Genomic DNA, 20,314 nt, shown 5'->3' with positions numbered 1-20,314 from the left:
TTGCAAAATTATATATTCATTCAGTAAGGAACATATATGTGCATATACAAATTCCCTATTAAATTGTTACTGATTTCAAGTACTGTTAAATTGTTACTGATTGTTCAAGTAATGTTAAATTGTTGCTGATTTCAAGATGAAGATGCACTTATAGAGCAGAAGTTTTAAGTGAGAAATTTGTTTTCCAAAGAGCAAGGAATTTCCAGACAGTCTGCGCTTAGTAAAGCAAGACTCAGCAAAATTTCTAATAATGCAGAAAGTCGTAGAGAATAACAAAGTATTAGAATTGTTCCTAAAGGGTTGTAAATATTAATTCATTATTTTTTGAGCTAATGGTGACCTATGCTTCCTAAAGAAACCGGATGAAAAATTTTAACTACATTCTCAGTAATTTGACACCAAAGATAGCAGGGGATTTTGACAGTAGGGTCTTCAAAGTGCTCTGAGATGTATGGATTTTTTTCTGGAGATCTGTACTCCAGGGGTAGTTTATTTGAAATTTCTTGACACTAAGAGTAAGTGGATATTGTTTTCTTGTTTGTTTAGCTGCAATATGACATTATATTGTTCTTTTACAGTTAGGGTGTTATGGAAATCCCTTGCTAATGCACTTGGGTTTATAAAATGATTAGTTTTCAGTTACAGAGAAATATTGTACAGCAAATAGTTGTAATTAACTTTCACTGTGCTGCCAGCAAAGTGAATCATAGTCAATCAAGGAAATGGCATGAAGTTTTTCAAATGAAACTCCAAACAATAATACTTTAGCTCAAGCATCATCTATGCTTACAGTAATGATTAGGAATTGATTGGATCCAGGGTTAGGGATGTATTCATAAAAGTATTACACTTTTCATATCCTCATACCTTTATCTGATCTTTTACTTTTGTTGCTATAATGATAGTAAAGAATGGTAGAAAATAACACTGGGATTTTTGTTTCTATGTGCATGCCTCCTGAAGTGAAGTACATGAGAAAAATAGAAATCTCTAATAGCAGAGCTAATTTCCATTGGGGCTTATCCCGTTTATTAGGGATTATTAATAATGCTGCAATTGGTCTTTTATCATCTCCAAAGAATTTCAACATATCTCAAAGTGAATGTTTCATGAAAGATAGGGACGAGGGGCTCTGGAAACCTTGAGTATGTCAATTTTCATGGAAACACCATTTTGGCAAAAGATTTTCAGGATGTGCTTGTGGGAGATGTGTCTCTGGGAATGATGACTGAAACACTTCATCCATACTGTTTGGGGAACTGGAAAGTATCAAGTCTGATCTGTTATTCTCAGGGCAACAGGATTACTCCAGAAAAGAACAATGACATATTTCTGTGGTGGCTTTTCCTAACTGAATTGTCTTTTCTTTGTTATTACACTGCATCAATAATATAAGTGTAGATCTTCCCATCGTTTTTTACTTTTACATTTTGGAATTACAATATTACAATATTACACTAAACATTCTTAAACATTACATTATTTCAATAGACCTTTTGAGGGCCAGAAGGATTGCTTTCAACCTAACTTGAAGTTCATAAAACATGGGAGTGACAGCACTGAATGCTGCACATGATAGTTGAAATAACTCTTTTTTTTTTCTCTCCAGAAAAACTAAGTTTAATTAGAGAGTTCCTGCTGGTTTAGTACTATCTTTCTCAGGGCATTGAAAATAATTCAGTTGTTAAAAAAATTATACAAATATCAAATGCAGTTAAAAAAAGACAGTGGTTGCAAACTTACATAAGTCTAAAATACATGAAATGAAACTGATTATGTGTGTCTTAGGAAGAAAATAATGTTACTTCTGTTTTCTATTTGATTTCTATTCCTAAAATTTTGTTTTATTATTACTAAATTTTTTCTTATTGTTTATAATGATAATCAATTATAGTTAAGTCTAAGACCTTGGAATCTAATGCTTAATTGAGAATTCCAAGAGGTTGATTTTATTCATATTAATAAGTTTTACTCCATTAATTAATTAAACTGATGAAATTATAGCTTTCAAAAATTGTAATTGAGTATTGTAAATCAATAAGAGGTGGCATATTCTGCAGTGATCTACTTCCATCCAAATGATATGCAAAAACGTTATTTGATTCCATTGTGAAAAATTGCAGATGACAAAGTAATACAGAAAAATGAGATTAAGTCAAATTTGACACAAGTCAAAATTTGTTGTGTGATTAAATAAATTCACCAAAACATATTGATAAAACCCCATTCATTTGAGAACAGAAATTATGTAAAAATTAAAAAATCTAGGAATTTTTCTGTCCTGAGTGGAGTAACTGAAATTCTAGGTGACAGCTGGTTAGCAACGCGGAAAAAACCAGACACTTCCAGGAGAGTATAACAATAAAAATGTTTTCTACAAAAAAAGGAATCAATGCTACCTGTGTACTTTATTTCAAGAAGATGTGCTTCTGAATTGTGTCTAATAATTTTAATGTTTGTTAAACATCTCTAGTACAAAAATACAACATTAGAAAGAGTGTGTAAAACAGCAAGGAAGAACTGAAACATTTTATTGCAAACTATTCTAATTTTAATTTTTTTTCTTAATGGGGCAGTCTCTCGTTCCTGAATTCTGAGCCACAGTATCACAAAGTCTTGTAAATTTCTTTGACAATTTCCTCTTTCTGGGGGTATGTAAATCCTGCTTTTCTAACAAGTAGAAGAAACCTTCTTACAAAATTCCTGAAAGTGATAAAAACTTTTTGTTTACTGTTGAAATGAATACTCACCCATCTTCCTGCTACATATAGTTTCATGGTCTACTACCTCTAGTCCTTTTACATACAATTTGCTTCCCTGTTGACAAAATACTTTACCAAAATTGTATTATAAATCAACAGACAGAAACTATATCTGTTTTTAATGAGTACTCATATTATATCTACAAGCTATTAAATCTTATCCATACCGGCAAAGGCAAACGAGAATTGACTAGCATAACCCTGAATAAAGGGAAATAATGTAAATTAACTAATTAGAGAATTCCTGCTGGCTTAGTACTATAATTTTTCCTTGACTAAATAGTCATGTAATAACAAAGAAGCAAACAGAAAACAATACCAAAAGTCAGTTCTGGACAATGCTATGTTGATCAAAACATATGGTTTATCCTATTTAAGTCACTGAAGGAAGGATTCCATGCACTCCATACATTCCATTTTTGTCTAGGTAAATTCATATTAAAAACTGTTTTTAATGGTAGTGGACAGAATGCAAATTTCCTCTACAAAACATTTTGCCTTTAAAATAAAAAAATCTACCTCTAGGTAAATGATCCTGTTGTTTTCTTGATCAGGATCCTCTCTAAAAGGAGAGTAGATGAAAAAACCATTAGTTACCACTGCTGCTCAAGATTTTGCCAAGAAAAGAATTAACCATGCTGACACAAGAGGTTCTAAAGGAATGAAACCAATGTGTAATATTACTGTCAATGAAATGAATTTGTGTAAACCACCTGTCTTCCGTGACTTGCTGTTGCTGAACAGATACTGAGAAGCACCTCAGCAGTTACAAACATATGTGTTAGGTCAGCCAGTATCTACTGAAACTGTCATCATATGTTACTTCCTTATGGTAAAGTACTTCATTATGTTAATAAAGTTGCAGATGCTACTGTTCCATCTATAAGGGGTATTGTTAGCAATTAAGTTTAAATGATACAAATCAGGATCCCAAAAATAAGAAGTTATGATGTCTATATTCAGCTATCAAATCTGTTTTTTTTTTTTTTTTTTTTTACCTTGTGGTGTGTTACTCACATTTGGCAAAGGTAATAATTTCTAGTAGCAGCTTTCCAGGACCTGTGAGGAGGTTATCAAGAAGCTGCATCTGGGCTTTTCACAGAGGAGCCTGGCAGGAAGACCAAAGGCAACAAGCATAAACTGAAAACCTCCAAGGGTGGAAATTGCATAACCTCTCTAAACAGCCTGCTCCACTGCTTGTCAGTAGAAACTTTTTCACTCTTTGGATAGACGAGCAGTGGACCAGCTTATCTGAAAATGTTATGTAGTCACCTTCCTTGGAGGTTTTCAACACTGACTGGGTAAAGTGCAAAGCAAACTGTCTCATCCGTGTAGATGTTTTGAACAGAAAATTGCACTAGACACCTCCTGATCTCTCCCCACTTGAATTGTACTATGATCCTGTGAAAGGTACTAGAGAAACAATTCCTGTCAAAGTAATTTAAGTGGCTAGTTATAATAAAAATAGCGATAAAGCCCTAATAAGTTCCTAGTGGTTTCAAAAGAAATGAAGATCTTGTGATAAAACTAAAAATTTCTTGTGGGGTATAAAATTTTCTATAATGTAGCAGCATGAACAAGGCAGTTTAGGAGAGATTGTAAGCTTGAAAGCAAATTACAGATGTTATCTTTTCAAATCAGTGGCAGGGAAATGCACTTCTGTGGACAGGAATAATGCATAAGGTCTCTGAGCATTAGGAGTGTGTTAGACAGGTTTAAAGAATTGAAGCTGTGCTTTAGCCTTCCTCTTTTATCTTGAGGATGCATTTTCTCCAAAGGGAATGTAACAGAAATTCAACTCAGGTTAACAGGCTCAAAAATTTGGGTTGAAGAAATTTACATATTGACTCAGGGTTTTAGGCCGAGGAAACACAGTGGATTAAACAAAAGTTTTATGACGTTTTTCTTTCAAAAAAAGGCAAGTTCCTTTATTTTCAAGAATAATTGCAGGCAATAAGTTCATTACTGCTTGTAGAGAAATAAAATTATTTAAATGTCTTTTCAGTGTATGTGTAGTTTTGTGTATATTATGCAATTACAATATGATTGTACTGATTGACTGAATGAACAACTGAGATTGATAATGTATGATTCCCTTTGCATTTTTGGTATAAACATTTATGGTTGCTAGATCAATGCAAAATGTTAGGAGCAAAATTCTTACCAGAAGACTCCATTCACATTGTCTAAAATACTCAATTATTTTGGTGGAATATTGTATAATTTTAGTGTCTATTTAAAAAAAAGCTATTAGCCACTTTATTTTTTCTGTGTCTAGATTGTATTTAAATTTTTCATTCTTTTGAACAAAATAGGTGAGACAAAAGCTTTCATTAAATTATCAACAATAGAAAATTCAGCTGGTGTTTGTTTTACCTTTCCCTGATGTTATTAGTAGAAGCTATGAAATCCTTTAAAAATTCTATTTCCCTCAAAATTATTGTGATTGTTCTCCAGGTTTTATAGAGTTAATTTTCACAGAAAAAGCACCAATTTCTGCAAATATCAAATTTCTGTGCATGCTATGGTCATACACTACTCAACATTAAAGTGCAGATTTCTTGTTGAAATTATTTGTATCTGCAAGCATAGATTGAATTCAGTATAATTTCAAAATCTCTCTTCTTAGAGGTTATGTGCCAAATTTCACCCCTGCACAAGTAAAAAAAAGTCCTTCTTTTTTCTCTTTGAGCACTACTTCATGTAAATCAGTCACTGAACAAACTGCTTGGAATTAAATGTAAGGGAAGAAGCAAAGGAGGATGACTACCTTAGTCACTTCTATATCAGAAATAATTCAGGGTTACCTTGAGTTGTTGGTGGATGAGCATCCTGCAACTGCACATGGCAGCAAGACAGGGAAGATTTATCCATGTGTGAATGTTTATCCTTTGTCCCCACCTTGGTCAGGTAGGTGTTACAGTCAGGGTTATTCCTACCTGTATCATGGATGAGCTTCCGGTACTTTCAAGGGATGCTTTACTGCCTTACTGTTATGATCAAGGGGGTGCTTCATTGCTCAGCTGGTTTGGTCCAGGTTTATCAGGAGCTCCTGAGTTCCTGAGGGGTGGTGTGGGACAGGAAGGGAGAGGTTGCAAAACTACAGCTTATTATCTTCAGTGCAGTACCCTGGCACATCACAGACTAGGCTGTACAACTCCTCCATTTTGCTCAGGACCATGCCTTGCATTGGAATATCCTTGTCAGACTGTCTCTAATTGCTATTGTAACCTTTAGTTGGTGCAGAATTTTTCTTTGTGGCAACTAGCTTACCTCACCAATACTTGGATGCTGTCATAAAAACAAATGCATCTCAAGAAAGAGTTCAGTGCTATTATGGATTGTGTTTTCAGATAGGTATACCTTTTATTCATTTAAATAGAAGCAGGTATACCTTCATTACAAAAAATCGAATAATTGATTGCTGCCAAGTGAGACAAATACTCTTTGTAATGGAACTTATCAAAAAAAGTCATGTTAGGATACACTAATTTGTTAATGCTGTTAAATATTGACTGATAAAATACTAACTTTACCCTATTCCTCCCCTATTTGTTGCTAGAAGAAAACTAAAAAGGATTCTCTTCCTTGCATATCTTCATTATAGCTGAGCATAAGAGAAACTGGTACTGCATTTCTGAAAACTTGGCCCCTGCTTTTTCTTACCAATAGAGCACTTACCAATAGCGCTCTTTTCAGAATGAAAAAATTTCCAGGAAAATTGAGTATTTTGGAGATAAAAGATATTAACAAAAGTTGCATGTGGTAGCATTGCATTTTTAAGTTAGTCATTTCCTCAGTTATTAAAGACTCCAGATTTTTTTGTTAGACGCTAATTGTTCTTATGGTGATATTCTAGTTCAAGAATATTCAGAGTTACTCAGCTCTGAAGAGAATCTTGAGATGTCAAGTTATCTACATAAATTTTGTATCTGTCCTCCCAGGTTGGGATATCTGTTCTATTCTGTCATATCAGACATATTATTTCTTGATCAGTTATTTTTCTAATTTCATCTGCAACTTGGCTCCACTAGCGATAGTTACAACTTATATTCATTTGTATATGTTTTTGTTTCCATCTAATGACCAAGGGTTGGATTTTCCATGGTATTTGTTAAAATAAATTATTTGTTGTTCATTAAGGTTCTGTTAATATAATAAGATCAAAATTCGCATCTACCAATAACCTTCCAAAAAATCTAATTTATGTGTCTTTGGGAAGCTGCCTCTTCTGACAATTTCTAGTCAGTTGCCTTCAGACTCTTCAGTTAAGGTCTGCTGCTTCCCTCACAAACTAATATTGGGTTGTTATGTTCTTTAAACTTCTACATGTTGACCTATAACTTTTAGTTCAAATTAGTTTTAGTTTCTTACTTTACCATTTTCTTTCTACATCAGCTGAAATATCATCAATAATATGCAATCTATAAAAAGTCATCCACTGTGGAATTAAGCCTTGCTGTTTTAATTAATATCTATAAGTTCTTAATACCAATGGAAATGAAGTACATGTAATTTTTTGACCAGTAAACCTTACCAAATAAAATGAACAGTGCCAACAGAATTTCACATTGTAACTGACTACAGTAGATCTAATTATATAAATGTTCATAACAAGAATAGACCATAGAAGGACTTTGTGTAAGGTAAGAAAATAAAAATTAAAGGGAACACTGAAATGATACATTGCATGGAAGTTTGAGTTTTACACAGTAAACACAATATCAAATGAGCAAAAAGTACATAAGTGTGTGAATTTATTTTATTTGGAATCATATCTCTGTATCATAAAACAGGCATTCTAAAATGGTATCATTTGCAGCTGTGTTACTTGGATATATTACTTGGGTAACAGTACTTTATGGTAGCTATACCATTTCTCCCATTACATGCCTATATTTTAGTATGGTTTATAAAGAATTCTTATTTTACATCTTTCCAGGTCTTGTACTGTAAACTTTCTCACTCTGAACTTTCCTCTTTCTTATGTGCGTATCCACACACAGACATCCACATTCATACATGCACAGGAGTGTTTCAAGAGCTGTTGACAGAGATTAAGAGGTAGATTTTATAGATTTTTGGTCACTCTGATTTCCATTAAGTTTTGATTAAAAGAATAGCATAGGCCATTTACTAATCTCCTATGAATTATCCTTAAATAACTAAACCTAAATGTTAATTGACAGAATGCATTCAATTGATGATTTAATTTTAAGTAGTCCAACTAAATAACAACTATCTGTAAGTTTTGCAGTGATTCCCTCAAGTGAGTAAGAACATTTGTACTTATTAGAACACTCTCAGCAACCTTGCAGGAGTAGCAGTTTCAATTTTAAACTGATCTTTTATACCATTTTTATCCTAAAATATGAAGAACTGCTTCCTGGTCCTTTCCCTACACTTGTACTAGCATATTCTCATCTGCTTCCCAAATACATTTGCTTCTAAAGAACACAGTGAGGGAAAGACAAAGACAAGACATTTGTTGAAATGCACGATAAATAAAGTTTTAAAGTATATGATAATAGATATTCATGTTTTCTGCAAGATGCAATATTTTTCTTCACTTGTAGCCCTGTACTAGTGCTTTTAATTTTTTCTAAATGCTGTGTCAGTTTAGCAAAGCGGAAGGGGAAAAATCTGTTTTCCTTACTTATAGGGAGAAGAATTTTAAATTTCAGGCAACCTAGTGCAAGAACAAGCATCCTCCACAAAAAATTTGTGTTTTGCATAATCTGATTGTCTGCTTCAGCCTGTTTCTTCTGACTTATGGCCTTTTTCTCTTTTTGTATTTCTGTCAACAGAAAGCTGACCTTGCAGTTGCACCATTGGCAATTACCTATGTTCGTGAGAAGGTCATCGACTTCTCCAAGCCCTTTATGACTCTCGGAATAAGTATTTTGTACCGCAAGCCCAATGGTACAAACCCGGGCGTCTTCTCCTTCCTGAATCCTCTCTCCCCTGATATCTGGATGTATATTCTGCTGGCTTACTTGGGTGTCAGTTGTGTGCTCTTTGTCATAGCCAGGTAACATGTCAACTTTTGTGATTTTTTTGGCAATTGTTACCATTTTATTCTTACTAATAATTGTCAAAAGTCACAAAACTTTTCTTACTTTCATACTCTTATAATTAAACTTCATGATTTACAGAAGAATAATGATGAGGTTTCTCACTATTGATATTCTCCACTGCCATAGTATCTCCAGTTTGTTACTGGACTTTTCCCCTAAGTCTTGAGTATGCTAGCTAGATTCCTTCTTTTATTTACAAATCTAGAGACACTAGAAAGTTTTTAAAACAGCTTTTCCCACTAAGTCTGCATTTAGAAACCCAGGGTTTGCATGTTTTATTTTGTTACTCTGGTTTGTTTTTATGCTGGGGTGCTCAATCTCAATTTGAGTACTTAGATGCCCATGCTAATTCTAGATGTCCAAACTGGGCCTCTACCAGTTGTAAAAGTTTGTGTAGATTAGTGTCTTTGAAGTAGAATAACATTATTTATTTTTAATTTTGTGCAATTGCAATCCCTGAGATACTTCACAGAATTAAAATCTTTGAGTGGAATGTTTTTGGAAGCTTGACTGAGCTTTTAGAATTAAGGAACTCGATACATTAATTGTTAAATTATGAATTGATTTTATACATAAGGCTCACTTTTTTATCTGTTTTTTTCAACCCATATGAGCAGAAAAACATCTTTTGTCAAAAAATCTTAATATGTTTACCATTTCCTTCTTAACTCATAAAGGCTGAGTTCAGATGCTCACATAAATACAGACTTACATGTAGCTTTGGCATTTGTCATGACAACAAAAGAAAAAGCTCAGAGCTGTGTATGTAATCTCTTTTCCCCTTGTCGTCACTTGCAATTTTTTTTTTAAACACATGCATATGAACTATATTGGTTTTTATCTCTTTAATACAATGAGGTTTTTTTTTGTTTGAGTTGATGATGAAATCTCACTTCAGTCCTGAGATTCCCGTGATTTTTTGCTGTGGTTCACAGTAGAATCTTCATATATTTCTTTTTCTATTGTGCTGCATTTAGTATCAGGATTCTCCATCTCTTTTTGATACTCTCTATGTCATTTTGGAGAAGTTTTATCATTCCTATATTAGGAAGAAGCAATATTTTTAGAAGCCAGTTTAAAGGTAATTTAACACCTGTAGATGAAGTACATGCGGTATTGAAGTAATATAGATAAAACTGAAACATATTTTGTAATGAAAGACTTTGCTGTATACCTTTTCGAAAAGTCTTCTTTAAAGAGCCAGAGTTATCATGAAAGTTTCTTGAAAGACCCCTATTTTAGTGGACTATATAACCAGAGAGTACAATCTTTTCTGAGGTGTTCCAGAGAGAACAATAGTTTCTGAGGTGTTCCTGCTGTACAGATAGCTCTGAAAGGACAGCCAAGCATAAATCACAACTGTTATCTGGTGAAATGTGAAACATAAAATATTTATGCATATGTCCAAAAGTTTTAACCCTACTGTTATCACTGAAGGACATATTCAGCATGATGCACAGTGCTTTTGACAGGTAGCTCCTACTAGGATAGTAGGATTTGTATGGCTGAGTTCCTACATGTACTTCGAGAATGTGCCTTGACGTGTTCTTTAGGAAATACAGATTTTCTTGAAGCCTTTCTTTCATGTTTTTTTTTTTTTTTTTTTTTTTTTTTTTTTTTTAATTAAGCTATTTGGCCACTTGAGCTCACTAGCAGAACAGGAAAAAATATTTATTTTTATATAGAAACACCAGATAATAGAGTATTAATGCTGACATTTTTTTTCATTTGTCTGTTTTGTGATGAGCACCATAAATCCCTTATGTAATTAGAAGCATTATCTTAATTGTAAAGCAATACAGAATATATTTTATACTGAGCAGAGAAGTTTTGTTTCTGTAGAATTGTATAAGATATCTTTTTTACTTATAAATTTATATCAGCCTTCATATCTAGAGATTTTCAGAATTTCTTAACTGGTACAATCAAATATTAATAACACATTTAGAAATAAAAGATGTAGGTTATGTAAGACAATCTAAGGATTTTATACATAATGCAGAATTACTTAATAGTGTGGAATAGCCTTTTCTAACATTATTGCTTGTAAAAGGAAACAGGTCTAAATTAAAAGTTGAATTTCCTGCTGAATATTAAGCAGAAACAAAGAAAAACATTATTCAAAAGTTAAAGACCTGTTTGCAAACACAATTCAAAAATTTTATCTGTCATGTAAAGAGAGATACTTTAAAGTGTGTTTGTGAAGAGGTCTTTGCAGCATAGTGGTATGTATTTTCAGTACAGATTATAGGTTAGGTATTGCTGATGATGTATTTTCCAGTCCTGGCGTTGTGAAACTCCTGGACTGCAAGCCACTAGTTTAATAGGGTCTAACCAGAGTTTCTTATTAAGAAGACTTCTATTCCATAACAATCCTTCCATAATGGATGTTTAACTAGCAGTATTTCATAATAATTACTTTGTGTTTCATAATAAGGTCTGCCTTTGTTTGGAGCAGTGCTTAGTATGCCTTTTATGATATAATGTTTTGTAATTACAGCTCATCAGTGTGTTCAGTATAGAACATTTATTTTAAAATTTTTATGTCAAAGGTTTTGTGGTGTTATTGTTTCACCATGTCTTCCAAACAATGTTGGCATGTAAGAGCTCGAAACATCAAAAATGGAAAGTACCATTCTATTGTGTCTCTTGGATCTCACTCATTAATTAGTGCTATTGTGATATTTAAGAAAAGATGAAGAAATTAGTAAAAGCTTCAGGAATCTTTAAGAATTAATTGTTCAAAATACTTTCATAGAAGGAGAAATATAACATAAATCTATATCAGTCCTTTTCTTAATTTGTAAGAGCACTGGATTTTCCTTTCAATTTGAGAATGATATATAAAGAGCTGTAATTTTCTCACACTAAACAAGACAAGAAGCTAGGAAAGATTTATGTGTTAGCTGGAGGGCTTTTTTATTTTATTTTCCTCTTGTAGTTCCCCCCAAAAGACAATTCTACTTTTGAGCAGACAGATTCTGCATTGCGCCTCTTAATCTTGTTTGTTGCTGTTGTTGAATCTCAGTAGTTAGGATGGTTAGTCTCTGGAAGTTCCTTGTTTTGTTGTACAGACCGATGACTGATATATAAATCCAGTCTGCTTGACACTAAATCTATTCATTTTCTGTGAAGTGAGAATTTCACATAGTATTTTTTCCTGTTGTGGCAACAGTAATAGATCTTTCTGGTGCTAGATAGCATTGTCTTTTTGTGTCTGCTAGCAGTGTCTTGTGTCATCTGAAAACCTGCTGCATTCAAATACCATACCTTTATGCCTCTGCCTTTACTAGTTTCTTTGATTGAGAATACCAGTTAAATTCACAGTTTAGATTTGGTTTGAAGGAAAACTAAAATTTCAATAAAGCACACCAGCTGTTTTTTGGACTTCTGTCAATTACACATTTTCTGATCTGTGTAATCAAAAATCTCAATCAGTGGAATTTCTTTTTATTTCTGTCTGTTGCTGCAAACCATTGCACCAATTCTAAGCAACATACTGTTTTCCTACAGTGTTGTGTAGCAGCTTCATAGACACATATTGTCCCTTCTTTTCCATCAGTCTGTGTACAAGAAAAAGACACTTCCTATTTTTGGCCTGCAAAATCTAATATATTAGTTACTGGAGGATCCTTCCTTTCTATGTAGGCATTATGAAGAAAAAACAGTTTTATGCTTTGAAAAATGCTTAATGTGTTTTATTTGCATAGGTCTTCCTATAAATGATGATCAAAATTAATCTTCAGCTAAGTTTTCTTATGACTATATTGCATTTTTGAGTCTCATGCATAATTTTAAACTTCCATGTCTTTTTTGTCTCTTTTCTGAAAACATAGATTGAAGACTAAATTCCTTAAATGTCTTTATGAAATAATTTTATGCCTAATTGACTGGATTTCAAGTTATTCACTGAACACTGATGGATTTCTTTGTGTAGCAAGGTCTTTTTTTTGCTGTGAACATATCTGTCTGTCATAAAAAAGTTCACTCTTAAGTGACCTTTCTTAAAAACTAGAAGAGATACAGCTACCTTAGTAAGGTACTTCATTTTTACAGATCAGATATGAGGCAGATAACCAATCCTGGATAAGATTGTCCACTACTGAGCTCTTGTGCTTTTCACACTGATCTGTCTAAAGTATCAGTGACTATTGTGGAAAGATACATTAAACTGTGTTCACTGCCATAATTGCTAATTTTAAGTAATGTGTTGTCATTTTAAAGGGTTTATATGCCTTTACTTGTAACATATTTTTTGTGCTGGGATTTCCTACCTTATCCTCCCTTCGGAATTATTCTATTCTACATCTTCTAAGTCAAGCCCTTATGCTGCTTCCAGCTGCCAAAGCATTTGTTATCACCTATTTTTCCTTTTCCTCATAAGCACTGATTAGAGCACAATGAACATTGCCTCATCAACAATTTATATTTTTTTCTTGCCAGCTGGAATAAAGCATAATTAAATAAGACTAGTCCTAAAATTCTCCACACATTTATCTTAATCTTTTCTCTGTGAAAAATCTTGGGAATAACCTGCTGCTTCAGACTGTAACAGATGCCTGAGCATTAAGTCTCTCTGGAGTGCATGCATATCCTTTTACATCTCATCAATCTTCATTTTTATTTTATACTTTTGATCAGCTGATTTCTGTCCTTAACCTTGCCTGATTGATTTTGAAACTATTTTTTGGAAACTACTTCTTGAAAACTACCTTGATGGAAAGGAATGAATGAGAGAATGAGAGGAAACTACTACTCTAATTACTATGGAGCTCTGGTTCCTAAATTACTATGTTGATAGTTAACCAAGTAGGAAGTTAGCATATTTGCCCTTTATTTTTAACAAGCATTCTTTCTATGAGAATTTTATCTCCTGAAGTCTCCCTAGAGAACTACAGCATATGCTGTGAGGTGCTTTCAGGAATAGATTCATCACCCTATAGGGCAATCCAGACGTCAACACTGAAATCTGCTTCTCTTACACAGTTTTAAGATAATTTTGGTTCAATTGTAATGCAAAGTACTAATTTTTCCTCTGTTGTAATGCAAGTATAATGCAGTTGTCACTCTGCTATACAATGCTGTGCAAGTAGACAAGGCTAAAAGTATACCAAAAACTACACACTTACCAAAATTGTTCCTCAACAATTATTTCAAAATCAGAAAATTTTATTTCTTTGAAATCAAGTTGCACATTATGACCCTTAGCTGAATGCTTCCAAAAGACTCTGTATAGTCTTCTTCTTTTAGTATAATGTTGTTCTGGTTGGAAAGCAAATCCTTGCTAATGCTAGAGATCATCCTTACTGTGAAAAAAAATTAAGTGTTCCAGCCTCTGGAACACTTACAATTTTTGTCAAGTGTACCTGGCAGATTGCATGACAAGAATTTTTCTCTCTCTATGATGATTTTTTAAGCTTTTCTTATTAATTGATTGATATATTTGTGTAGCTATACCAAGAAATCCTTTCTGAGAATGCTCCAGAAAACTTACTTGCTGAACTAAATTTCTTCTCCTTTACATGAGAAGAGAGAAATTTTAATTTTAGAATTCTAACATTTAAATGAAGCTTCAGTAAATGAGGTAATATAAAGAAGACACAGCAGTTATATCTTAATTTAATGCACTCATAAGCAAATCGTGAAGAACTATTTTTTTACTTAGTTATCCTGCTAAATGTTATAACGATGAAATTGTACAGTCATTTTATTTGGACAGCAGTCACTGGAAATTTTGTGAGCAAGACTTGTCCATGTTATTTCAAATATGCTCAGATAATTCTAAGTAAATTGGTTAAACAGTTTATTGTATGCCATTTATATTAGCATAAATCTATAATTAATAACAGTATTTGAGTAATTAAGTAATTTTCTGTGGCTAGCACACAGAGCTGATGATTTTTCTTGTTTTTATATAAAAACTGAAAAATAACTGGAATTTTATTCCTTCTCATAGTCATCATCTAGGTTGTGCAATTATTTTGAAAAGTTATGATTTAGATCACCACCAGTGCTATAAAATCTAAATGTTTTGAATGAGGATATGTGGCTTAAAGAAGGACATGCATAGCAATGAGTTAAGCAACAATCTCTCCCTTTGCATTTTGACACTTACAACAATGCTTTTGTCTCTCTGACTCCTCCAGAAGAAATTTGATGTTAGTTTATAAAATTTATAGTTTATGAATAAGCAACCCAGTATGGATCCTCATCCTAACCCCTCCAGATTTGCTTGAACCACTTTTGAATGCTGCCAATCTCCTTCAGCTGTTCAGAAAGAGACAAGACTTCCAGGAGGTGTATGAGCCTACACACAAGCACAACATCTACATAATAAGCTCTGCTGAAATACTGTTAGAGATCACAGTAAGAGAAAACTTTTCTTTTAAACTTCTTAACATATATATCCTCCTTACATTTTAGGGGTGAAAATTGCCAGTTCTCTAAATCCTTGCTACATTGGTGGTAGGTCAATCTGAAATCCCAGTGTTACTTGCTGTGCATCAAAACTATGTAGAAACCACTGCCAGCAAAATAACTAAAATGACTTTACTGAGGTTGGCTGAAAAAATCATAACCAACTGCTTTAGCAGTCCAACAGAAAAGATAGTACTGCCTATTGGCTAAATCTCTATAGGCATGTTTAAGAAGAAAATATTTTCACTTGAAGATGGTAAATTAGGGATTCCTGTGTGAAAAAACTGAGTTCTTTTCCGCACCTCTCATGATGTAGGTATTTTAGGAAAGCAGTAGGTTTGGTGACTTCTGCCTCAAGGAAAGCACCTTGAATTATGGATTTTTTGTCCAGCTCCCTCACCAGTATGTTTTGTGTTAATTCTTGTTCCTTTGTAGATTACCCTAATCAGATTTTTTTTTTTTTGTTAATGTAGAAGTATCTTAATGATGCTGTCTAGAATTGAAGATGGCCTAGAAACTCCATCTTTTCTGTTATTTTTTGTTCTCATTATTCTGGAAGACATCTCAAGGGTCAACAATTCATTACTAATTACCCAAGAACCTAGGTGTTTTAATGGCTGCACTGAATGGTAACTCTCTTCATACTTAAGGAATTTTGTGTCTCTTACTACCAGCAACTCAATCTCTTCATTCTCACACACACTTCTCACACACACATTATTCAGGTACCCATTATTCTGACTTTACTTTTGGGACTCCCTGTATGGAGTTGTTGCATATTTCAAAACATATATTTCCTCTCCATATTGATAGAACATTGCTAAGCAGTCTTTCATGGAATCTGAGGGTATTTATGGAAAGGTGTTTCAAAAGTCATGTTGAACTACTTTGCATTCTGTGATTTCTTCTTTGTTTCAGTTACTCATTGACATATTTCACTGAGTATTTGACTGCCCAAACATGTCAGAATCCTAAATATACTTTTGAATCTCAACAGTACCTTGAATCTTAAGATCTCAAGGATGTTCACTAAAGCTTTTGGAGAGAATTCAGTTCGATAAAGAATCTTCTTTAGTAAAATCTTCTAAGTTTTCATTGGTTAACAACTGATGAAATTATGGGTGTACTCAGTGGCCTTCTATTTTGATTTTTGACTGACTAGAATTATTCTATTTGATTCATTGGGTTTCACAGAGTTCATTGCTAGACATCTGTCTGAATGCCATTCACTTTTTATCTAAATCATTATTTCTAACTGCCTGTGACAGTTTAATAATTACATTTGCATTCACTTCATCCTTAGAACAAGCTAAGAGATGCTGAAATATATTATGCCACACTGTATTGTCATTTCTTTTCAGACACATAACCTTGTCTTACACACTCATAATTGAGTTTACATGCCCAGTTTCCTGTGACTTTATTTTTAAACACTCTATGGCTAAGTTAAAATGTTATAAACCTACGCACTCTAAAAATTGTTTTTGAAAGTATCTCTGCAGTCAAAACAGTGATATTTCTCATAAAAGACTTGTAGTTGTCTTTAGATAATTGGGTTTAACTGAAAGCAAAGTAGATGTCCTCTATCTAATTTTAAGTTTTCAAATGTCTTGGATAAACAATTTCCATAAGTGATTCAAGACCTGGAGACTGTTTTGTCAAGAGTTCTATGGCATCACACAAAGTAATGCTTCATACCTACTTTGGGCAGTGATTTGGTAATTTCTCTGTACTATATTAACATCCATTAACAAGTAATTCCATAGTCCATGCTTATAAAAATCCATCTGAGGAACAATTTTTTTTTAGTTTTGAAAGATTCTTTACAGTACAGGTGTTCATCCTTTTTTTTTGTCAGCCTTTGCTAATTTCCAGCATATATAGTACAAGGGAAGAATATTGGATTTCCTTTATGAAGTAGTTTGCTTTAAAATAAGTTGAGTCTCCAGAAAAAGTGCTGGAAATTCAGTTTTTTTGAAATTGGACAATTTATTCTGTTTTTTCAAAAGTTTCTTCCTCTATATGTAGCAAGTTTAGACTTGGCACTTTGTATAATTATTTAGCAGATGATAGCATGGAACATTAAATGTGCCTAAAGAGAAGGTATCCTCTATGCCTGAAACTGAATGTTTTTAAAGCTAAAATGATCCTTTTGAGAAAGGTCAGTGCCTCTTATGTTTTTGGAGTTAGGGGACAGAAGGTTTATTTGCTTTAATTGAGGTTTAATTTATTTCATGTATTTTACTCTGGCATGTATAGTATTTGTGGGGAGAAGGAAACTGTAGCTCTCACCATAATGCACAGCAGCAGTTTTTTCATGAGATATGCAAAGCCTCGTTCTCATGAGATATGTAGTCCTAAAGAACAGAACACAAAGATCTACTGGAATGGAAATTGAGTCAAGGATACAAGAAGGTGTTTACAAAAGATTTTGTTAATAATTTTTGTGAGTACTAATTTGAAAATCAATCAGCAAGTTAGCTGATTGACTGATTCCTTTGTCATTAGCACTAGAGTCTGAATTTACAGAGTGCCTATTATGTTAGAAAATTAATTCACCAGCAGCTGAACTGTTGGTGGTATTTTGTTTGAGTGTTTGTTTTTGATTTGGTTTGTTTGGTTTTTTCCCCCCCAAAGTCAAAACAGAAAGCTAATGTAGGAGACATTTTATTTATTGAAGAAATTTCATGTATACATCCTGCTTGGAACACTTGACTAACACTGAGCAGTCTCCTCATAAAAAAAGTAGAGGTTATGGTAAAGGGCTGGAAAATTGAATGTTAGGAGTCATGGTTTCTATTTACCTTTCTTCTGGAGGACCCAGAAAAATAAAATAATATTGAGAAAAAATGGCTGACGGATTAAAAAGCACTTTTTATTCTAAATAAGCTAAACATACAAAAAAGATCATTATATTTTTTGCAAAATCAGTGAACCCATATGAAATAAATTTCTTTATTTTATCTAAATTAAGAGGGAGAGGTAAATCATTGAAAGAAAAGTCAAGATGATATGATGGTTATTAACCTTCTAGAAAATTCTTGGAACGGATGTTCAGTGGAATGAAATAGCAGTTAATGTAGGATAGTATTTCAGAGTTCTCTCTTAGATTATTTGGTTTCAGAATTACCTGAAGGAAAGGAAAACTTGGATAACAAAAGTATTTTAAGAATTTTACTCCTTTATTTTCTAAAATAGACCTTGTCATGTTACATAATGTTAAAAATGCAGATGCAATTCTCAAGTACTTTTAGATATTTGTAACTGAAAAGTCAATTTTCAAATTGTTTGGAGTGGTGGAACATGCCTGTTAGAATATAAGGGGTTTGCTTATTTGTTTGGGTTTTTTCTTTCTTTTTTAAAATAAGCATAGGTTTGTGACTTTGGAACCAGAAGTAATTTAGTTAATGCAAATTTTCTAAATCTCTTTTCTCTCAGTCATTATTATCCATTATATTCTGAGAAATAAATTGAAGTAGATTTTTAAATAGAGCTAAATTGAAGGGAGAACAAACAGAAAAAGAAAACCCCCAAACCAAAATAAACTTAACAGACTTTATGTGTTTGAAAGATAGAGCATTTGTCTCTTGGAGGAAAAACTTATAAAGTCATGGTTAAACATTATACTTCAAACCAGAAGCATCTTTAAAAGAAGTAAGGAATTAAAAAGTGAATATTTCTTGACTTTAAGTGTTCTAGGTGTTAGAAAAATAAGATTGTTCAACACAAATGCCTGTAGACAGGCATATGGGAATTTATCTCTGGATCTTTCTGATTTAACTGTTTCCAGTTTACCTTTCTTATGCAAGACTTCCACCTCCAACTCAATAGAGAGTATTAGTCATTTAAGCATTAAAAGGGCTTGATCAGAAATCACTCTGAAAAATAAGTATGATAACTGGGTTTGATACTGAAATTAAATCTGTATTGTGTCCTTCAAGCATTTCTGTTTTATGTATGGAGGTCATTCAGTGTTAACTCAAATCATGATGAAATTGCTTTTGTGTAAATCCAGTCACACATTTTCAGGCTTAAGAATAGTGGGTGCCTTTTTGTTGTGTTGTTTTGTTTTTTGTTTGTGTGTTTTTTGTAATTTATTATAGTACTATCAAAAACTTTGTCTTACGCAACAAAGGTATCCTTCTTACGGGAAAATTATTCAACAATATTAAAAATTTTGAGCAGCATATTTAAAAATCCCACATCAGCTGAGGGATATAGGTTCTTTTATTAGAAAATAGTAAGTGTTTAAAATATCAAAAAGTTTGTCATTAATAATTCTTACAGCACATCAGAGACAAGTTTAAATATAAGTAATATTTTTATAAAATAGGGTTGTTCTGGCACATCGCTCTCATGATACTGTTTGTTTTGTATTGTGTGGCCATTAGACATGTGGCACCTTCACTTGCCATTTAGGATTTTCCTAAACACTTTTCAACAGATACCCACTAGCTGTGAAAAAGAAACATGAAGACAATGTTACTTCAGCTTGATGAGATAATTCATACAATTGCAGAAGACTAAAAATAGCAAACCACCCAGATCTACTTCCTCTTTCCATTTTGTTTTCTTCTTTCCTCAACTATGTGGGGCAGGAATGCTGTGTGGAAAATTTCTTATGGGCTGAATAGTGAAGTGGTAGATAGCAAAAGAAGGTTATATAATTTCTTTCCATTCTTCCAGATATTCTTGTTCTTTTTGGGAGAAATGGCTTTAGTTTTACACAGAACAGGGTGCCAATTTGCTTTTAACCTATTTTGTTTGTAGAAGTAAAATTATAGTGTTCTGTACTAGAGAACCATCACCAGGGATTTCAAACGGTTTTCAGCTAACAGGTAGTACAGCAATTAGTTCATGTTTTGGAGAAATTTTCTTGGTAGATATTTTGGAGGGAAAATCAAAAGGCTTATAGCATAATGAATGTTAAGAGAAGTTCCTTTGGAAGGAATTCCACTTCTTAGAAAATTCTCTGGTTTTGTGGCTGACACAATGTAACCAATGAGCCCAGTCCAGAAGAAAAATGGAAGCAGGCTGCAGAATTTTTTGCATTGCACT

The 20,314-nt window shown here is 33.0% G+C and overlaps 1 protein-coding gene across 1 annotated transcript in view; it reads left to right on the top strand.

Moving 5' to 3' along the window:
• The window catches only part of GRIK2 (glutamate ionotropic receptor kainate type subunit 2), a 353,523-nt gene that overhangs the window by 208,760 nt on the left and 124,449 nt on the right, over positions 1–20,314 (top strand). Inside the window, exon 11 of the mRNA XM_059842388.1 lies at positions 8,570–8,793. Within this exon, the coding sequence (XP_059698371.1) occupies positions 8,570–8,793 (224 nt within the window). The remainder of the gene's footprint in view (positions 1–8,569; positions 8,794–20,314) is intronic.

Source organism: Haemorhous mexicanus, chromosome 3 (genome assembly GCF_027477595.1).
Source record: "Haemorhous mexicanus isolate bHaeMex1 chromosome 3, bHaeMex1.pri, whole genome shotgun sequence".
NCBI lineage: Eukaryota > Metazoa > Chordata > Aves > Passeriformes > Fringillidae > Haemorhous > Haemorhous mexicanus.
Note: the sequence above shows the minus strand (reverse complement) of the source record. Positions and strands in the feature narration are given on the sequence as shown.